We start from the raw sequence: 7180 nt of genomic DNA, 5'->3' as shown, positions 1-7180 counted from the left end.
AGGAAAACGTCATTACTCCTCAGAGCTCCTGCAGATAACAGAGTAAAGGTTTTTTGAAACTATTTTCTTCTCTGACCTGCCCCTTCATTCTTTCTCTCTCACTCATTTATATATATACACACGCACTCTCGCTCATTTATATATATACACACACACTCTTCTGTCAATATGATGCTTGCAGACTCTTGCACATTACAGTAACAAATTCTTCGTAATGTGGGAACAAGAAGTTTTTAAACAGGAGCTACCAAGGACAAGACTTATTTGAAATTAAAACAGTCACAGTATTAAGGATTTAAACATGTTTTATTGTAAACTATATTGTAAGTTCAACACAGCTGTATTACAGGAAAGCACTTAGCTTTTATCTTCACAATATACAGCAGTTGCAGAATAAACAGTCAAATTTAATGCATTAGTGAGACTGTTATAGTTAGTGTTTTAGGCCTTGAATGGGAGTTGTTCAAATGCCAGGTTAGGCATTCAAAATCCTCTGCTGCAAAGGAAATGAATAGGGTGTTTTCTTACATCACATTTGCAGAAATAATCCTCATTTATGTGGTCCCAAAAAGGCTTTCTCAGTTTGGGTTCCGTCTGTAGCCAAAGATGTTCTTAAATATTCTGCTGTCTAAATATCCTTTGTTTTAGAAAATGAATTTTGTACAATGTGGATAAGAATTCACTGCTGAAATACAATGAAATGTTTTCAAATTTAAATAATTAATTTTGGAACTTAGTTCAATTTAATTTATGAAGAAGTGTATATTGATTTAAGGACTCAGGTTAATACTGCAGCTCTAAAGTCTTCAGCTTTAGTTCTCTGCTGCTAAAAAACACACTGTTATTTACAGTTATGCAAAATGAATGTAAAATACTACAACTTCCCAGCTGTACAAAGAAAGTCTTGATCATAAAAAAGCAAACTAATGAAACAGAATTAGTCATCTACCCTGGGAATTTAATAAGTCTGACTAGTGTATGTACTACATACATACATGCAAGCACATAAAAGTTTATTCATAAAACTCTTCAGTCTTAAGGCAATTCTGTTTTGTACCAATTAACAAGTTGCTTATCTAGGAGCAGAAAACAAACTTTGCTGAAAAGTAGAATGTGCAAACTAGTTACAAACTTATTACCTATGTTCTCTCATATGAACAAAAATGATTGTTTTCTATGATTTATCCAAATGTTTGTGCTTCTTTATGCATTAAAGTAATCAGATCTTAATGATTAAACAATGATAACCTTAAAGATGCTTTAAATATCTAAAACACTGAAAAATGCTTGCCAGGTTTTTTCATGCAATGATAGCAAAAAACAAATGGCATGATTTCCGCAAAAAAGGAAGAATAGTCACTTGGAAAATCTGGTGAGCACTGAAAACTATGCATGAGTTTACAACTGGTATTTACACATTAAAACAAAGCTCATGCTGCTTTCTTTAAAAAGGGGGAAAGTAGACAGAACTACAAATTTAGGGTTGATCTGGGTAATAATTTTAAATATAACTTAAAATTTCTGCCATAGTGAAACAAAGCTGCGTAGAAGAAATTAATTATTTATACAATACCCTTAAATAAGTGCAGGATAATTAAGACTGGTTTAAGCTACTGCTGTTTCTCTCATGAATTCCTCAAGGACAGCCACTACGTTTTTGGCTTCTGGCATTTCCGCATGTTCTACTTTAACAATCTTCAGAAGTATGTCTCCACTGCCGCAGTTCTTTAGGAAAATGTAACATTTGAACAAGGCGTAGTGGTTCATTTCGGCCTGCCGGATAAACCTCTTCAAGTTGTTAATGTCTTGTATAGCCTGGAAAGAGAGTAACAGTACCTTCTTATCCTCCTGCATGAAAGAAAATATGCTACTACATGGAAAAGCGACGGAAAATTATCAGGAGAAGCAAAAGCACTTGTAATAGAAATTTCGTGTTACTACTCTGAGTAGCCTAACAATTAAGTGAGTACTGTCCTTCATGGATATTACCACTGTTATTTTAAAGATGCAAAAGTGTGGATGAATGTTCAGACATGGTCAAGTTGTGGTTCACATCATCCTTCAGGCAGATCAGCTAACAAAAATTAGATACTGAATCCATACTACCCAATTATTATTATTTGCTATTATTATTTGTGTACAGCCCCAATTAACAGTATTTTAAGAAAAAAATACTTGGTTTTTATTTTTAAATATCTGAAAGTGCCTTTGGAATACTTGTTGAAGAAACTTTCACACAGCTTTACATACTGGTTCTGTGAACAATACTATGCCATTTACAAGCAATAATAGCAGTCATCAAATTAAAACTTCAGGGTTAGTCAGGTAATGATGTATGGATATCAGATCAATGAGTTTTTTTCTTCCTTGCTGCAAAATGAATATTTGGTCCCTTAGTAACCCTGATGTCTCCTCCAAGTCCTTAACACATGTGAACAGTTACCTTCAATTTAAAGTTTTCCAAAATTTGCCGGAAGAGAAATGGATTTCCACCTTCAGCACCATTTACGAAAGCATGCATCCAGTCCTCACAGAATCTGTTGCTCCCTGTCACATGTTCAGGAACACAAAGAAAAGGTGAACAAGAAGTAAATTAGCTCAACGTAAGTATGTCGCTGCATTCACCTGGTTTAATTGCTCTCACACAATAAATGATGATAGTATACCTGGGCAGTAAATAATAGTCTAAGAAAATCAGCATTTAGGTGGAGAACAAAAGCATACACAACTACAGTGATTACACAAAATTCTGAGTGTTGAATCACTTTCTGTAACATTTGTTTAAAATCCAATAGACAAAAAAGTACATTTTGCAGCTTGTCCTGAAGTGTAAAATCATAGTTTTATGGTCTACAAACTAAATGCATTCTGGATTTTATTATCACCCATCTTCAAACCAGAGCTCCAGTGCCTATGGTAAACAGAATTACTCTGAAACCCAAAAGGAAGCATGTTCTGGTTTCCAGCCAGAACCCAAACTTTCTGGGCATGAACCTCTGAACTGCTACATATCTTAGACTATTGCTAAAGACCAGCACTCTTAGCATCTGAGAGATACAAGAGGGTAACATGAAGTGTTCACGGCCATAATCTCACCTGCATTATGGAACTGAGGGTGAGCTCCGCTACAGTCTATAATCATTGACTTGTGCTGCTCCTCAGTCATAGCTATACACAAGGAGGTCATTGTGCCTTCCTGAACAAGTCCTTGGAGGCTGGCAGCTGCAAGAAACCTGACAAAAAATTCTTGTGAATACCTTGTTTCTACACACCTCAACAGCAAAAACAGGAAAGTATAACACACAAAACCAGATTACTCACAGGCCTATTATTTTCAAAGCATCTTTACCTGCTAATGTCTTTCTCTGTTCTTTCATCTGAGTTTTTTACTTCCACAGGAGTGTAACTCAAAGCCTTTGAAGGGGGGGAAAAAAAGCTAGATGCTGATTTGATATTATTTCTGTTGCTTTACTGTAATTATTAGTAATAGATACATAATATAGTACTTTTAAGATTTTCTTTTCAGAGTAAAAGTAGAAGCTAAAAGAATATTCTGTATTATAGTCACTGCCACTATTTTGCATTCAAAAGAAATATAGTGGTTATACTTTATTAGTTATTCCATAAAAATTCTTTTCAAACTCAGAGACTGGTGCTAAGATTAATTTTCCTTTTCTTTTTCCAGTGAATTACATTAGACACAGGCAATAAAACATTCCTTCTGGCTCAGAAGGATTATCACAGGGACAACTTTCTCATTCTATTTTTAATTTTCTCATTCTAAGTTGGACACTACTAAGCAATTTAAAATGAATTAACCCTAAAAATTACTTTTCAAATATTAGTTTATTCCTGCTTGATGGATGAAATCTCTAGGTATTGCCTTAGCAACAAAGAAGGAAGAAAGTACTTGACTTGAATTTAGAAAAAGAAGCTGTTCCTAATTTTTCCTAGCTGGGAAAGCAAACGCAAAAAATATTTTAAACACAATGGTAGAGTCACTGAAGTGCCTTCCAAACCTTTTTTGTTATTCAGTTTGACATACACTTACAGCATGTAACAAGAAGGCAAGTTTCTCTTGGAAGAGCTGTACTACTCTCTGAATAGGGCATACAGAATTCTCAAACCAGCTTCGCAAGTAGGGGTTAACATAGGTCTCCAAGGTTTTTTGCTGTAACGAGTTGAAACATTAAAACTTTAATTATACATTAGATTTCTACATTAAAAAGCATATTAATAATCTATTCAACATAAGACTAAAATCATAAGTTTGACATTTAAACTCATACTGATGTGAAATATGAAGGGCCTTGTGTTTCAAAAATTAGACAGAATTATAACATACTATGATATATATTGAGCAAAGACCATGCACCAGCAGGCAGAGGATGAGGTAGGGATATAAAATACATACTTCTTCAGAAAAACTGCTGCAAGAAAAAAAAAATCTCTCCTTAACATTCAGAAGCAGTAAGAACCTAGGTGGACACTGCTAACATACCATTAAACCATTAAATTTTATTAGTCATTCTTCTCTCTGAATGTAACTACAAACAACCTTTAAGAGATTTATGACTGGCACAAAAAAGTTCCTCTTTTTTTTCCTTTGACTTGTGTGGGTAATAGCACTTCAGGCATTCACTGTCTCTACAGCGAAGCAGGTAACTGTCTCTCATAGTGTTTCATATTGGTATCTTAAACTTGTTTCTACATTCTGAATCTTCAGGTTGCTTCAGTAATAAATTTGTGTAAAAAGTGGTCATTTTCCTCACTTAAAAAAAGAAGGTAAATATCAAGCCTTACCTCTGGATTAAGGTTTATCTTTAGACTTTGAACATATTTGTCCAGTTCAAGTCTGAAAGTAGTTTCTTAAGGAAAATGGAACAAATCAGGTAAGACCTGCAATTTGCCCCTTCAATATATAGTTATTATTAACTATATTATATATTAATATTTTAATTATTATATTCTGGAAGGTTTTCACAAATGGGCTAGTAGACTGATTTCAAGCAGGAAGCAGATAAAATGAGAACGTTACTTTTACATCAACTCCCTCTCCACACATATAGGAGAGTTAAAGGTAAGGATATAGTTCTAGACCTTTCTCCGAGCCACCTAAGAAACAAATCACGTATTGTGGAGCTGTGATGTCCAATTCCAGCGCTGCCGTTTCTAGATTTTCTTGTCGGATAAGACAGTAGTAGCAACCAACTTTATATTCTGGTATGCTAGGCAGAAAAAAAGAAAAAGACTGATTTTGTTATTAATACATCACAATAAGAAAGTGCAAAAAGTAGACGTACATGATTTCCATAAAGAATTTTCACGCCCTAGCACAAGCTGCTCCTACATAAGGCTGCCCTAGACATTTTCCTTCCTCAGTAGGATAACCAGAGTAGTTTAAGTTGGAACAATAATAAATACATGTAATATTTTAAGTATTCAAATAGCAAATTATTTATCACAATACTTTTCTCTAAACCACCTAGAGGAAAAAAAAAGATAAAAGTGCCATTTACACAGAGCTGTTATTAACAGCAATAGACTGAAAGCATAGATCGAAATTAAACCTAACTGCAGCAGCAGACAGCAAGATGTGCAATGCTGCCAACGTTTTTTATACCTTCTAAACTGATTTGTGAATGAGAAGACATATTTTACCTCAGCTCCACAGATACTACGTTCCCCATGCCTTCAAAAAGGGCTCCTTTAGTAAGACGTTTAGCAATAAAACCACGCAATTCAGTCTCTGCTTCGGCTGGTAAGTTAGTGTCCAGCAAAGAGAGGCTTAAAAAAATAAAACAAAACAGCAAAAAGCGAATGTTATTGTTTTGTTTTTCTGGACAGGTGCAGAATCACTTGCTTGCAGTCATCTCATGCTTCTAGGAGACGGGCCACTGTGAACTCTTTCTGACTTGCGACTAATTCACTCTGTGGCCCATCTGAAACATGTTCAGCGATTTGCCCACAAGACCCCAAGCCTGGAGATGCCCAACTCCTTAGCTGCTATGGACAAGTCACAGCCCCTCTTTGTTCCCGTTTCCCTAGTTGTAATCTCAAGCCACAACTATACTGCAGAGCTTGTGAAAAAAATAACTGTCTGTTTAAAATTCGTTAATTAATTTAAATTACATAGTATCTAAAGGCCTGAAATAAAGCAGAACTGTTAGGTATTACTACCAGTAGGGAAAAAAAAAAAAAAAGAGTACAAACTCAAAGGTGATCATTTACGTTTAATACGTTATCTGAGCTCTCTAGTTGGGTCCAGAGTAAGCATCCACAGGACTTTAGTATGCTTTCAGAGGTTTCTGCTTTGACGTGACTTTGAGCACTATTCACTTAATATGTATGCCACAGGCCTCAAGTTAGCAACAAAATTAGAGGGGATTACGCGGTTCAGGTTTTACCTGAAGTCCTCGCTGGAGGGTGTCTCTGCGGCCGGGCTTCCATCCTTGCTGTCAGCTCCCCGCTGCGAGGACCTTAAAACCAAGCCACTCTCATGACTGATCTCTCAGACCGAACCTACGGGCGGGGGGGGTGCGTGCGGCGGCAAGGGCATGGCCCGAGGGCGTTTTGGGGCAGGATCATGAAATCGAGACGTTGGGGGGGAGGGAGGAGAGAGGGAATTCCCTCGGGGCAAAAGAAAAAAATACGGAAGGAAAGTCAAGGAGGCGGACGGGAAAGGCCTGCAGGCGCGGCCTGCCCCGGCCCCGCACGGCCCCGCTCACCGGCGGCTCCGGTAGCCGTAGAGGCCGTGGTAGGTGCTGCCGTGCCGCTCCGGCCGCCGCTCCTCGCCCGCGCCGCCGCCCTCCTCGCTGCTCTCCAGCTCCCGCTCGTCACCGTCCGCCAGCGCCGGCAGCATCGCGGACCGCACCGGAGCGGAGCCGCCGCCGCCGCCGCCCGTTCCGCCCCGCGGGCGGCCGCACGGCGGGGCCCGGCCGCGCTGCCCCTTCCCGGCCCGGGGCGGTCGCTGCCGCGCGGCCGCTGCAGCCCACGGCGCGCCGGGAGCCGCTCCGCGGCGGCGGGGACGCGCCTGAAGCGCGCTCTCGTTGCTCGGAGCCCTCCGCTCGCTGCGGAGCGCGGCGGCCGGACTGTAGCACCTCTGTCAGCGATTGCCCAACAGCTGCCTCACGGCAGGGCCCGCCCGAGTCACGTCTAACCGCTAAAGCAGCGAGCTTGC

At 39.1% G+C, this 7180-nt stretch overlaps 1 protein-coding gene across 3 annotated transcripts; it reads right to left on the bottom strand.

Moving 5' to 3' along the window:
* Nucleotides 1-287: 287 nt before the first annotated feature.
* C19H17orf75 (chromosome 19 C17orf75 homolog) lies at nucleotides 288-6897 on the bottom strand. 3 transcript variants are annotated; one of them, XM_062591588.1, is made up of 11 exons: nucleotides 6729-6897; nucleotides 6408-6479; nucleotides 5662-5787; nucleotides 5091-5228; nucleotides 4804-4861; nucleotides 4052-4171; nucleotides 3350-3414; nucleotides 3097-3233; nucleotides 2444-2547; nucleotides 1574-1815; nucleotides 288-685 (listed from the first exon to the last, which is right to left on the bottom strand). In XM_062591588.1, exons 1-10 carry the CDS (start codon nucleotides 6860-6862, stop codon nucleotides 1606-1608), a joined length of 1164 nt encoding a protein of 387 aa, XP_062447572.1. In that variant the 5' UTR covers nucleotides 6863-6897; the 3' UTR covers nucleotides 288-685; nucleotides 1574-1605. The 3 variants fall into 3 exon arrangements, with proteins under 3 accessions (XP_062447572.1, XP_062447573.1, XP_062447571.1); XM_062591589.1 differs by having other exon boundaries at nucleotides 288-682; XM_062591587.1 differs by having other exon boundaries at nucleotides 288-1815.
* Nucleotides 6898-7180: the final 283 nt, after the last annotated feature.

Source organism: Rhea pennata, chromosome 19 (genome assembly GCF_028389875.1).
Source record: "Rhea pennata isolate bPtePen1 chromosome 19, bPtePen1.pri, whole genome shotgun sequence".
In the NCBI taxonomy this organism is placed as follows: Eukaryota; Metazoa; Chordata; class Aves; order Rheiformes; family Rheidae; genus Rhea; species Rhea pennata.
Note: the sequence above shows the minus strand (reverse complement) of the source record. Positions and strands in the feature narration are given on the sequence as shown.

Coding starts and splice junctions, on each gene's coding strand:
- C19H17orf75 (XM_062591587.1), bottom strand. CDS start 6,862: ATGCTGCCGGCGCTGGCGGACGGTGACGAGCGGGAGCTGGAGAGCAGC. Junction 6,480..6,728: donor TACGGCTACCGGAGCCGCCG/GTGAGCGGGGCC, acceptor CTTGGTTTTAAG/GTCCTCGCAGCGGGGAGCTG. Junction 3,234..3,349: donor ACAGAGAAAGACATTAGCAG/GTAAAGATGCTT, acceptor ATTTTTTGTCAG/GTTTCTTGCAGCTGCCAGCC.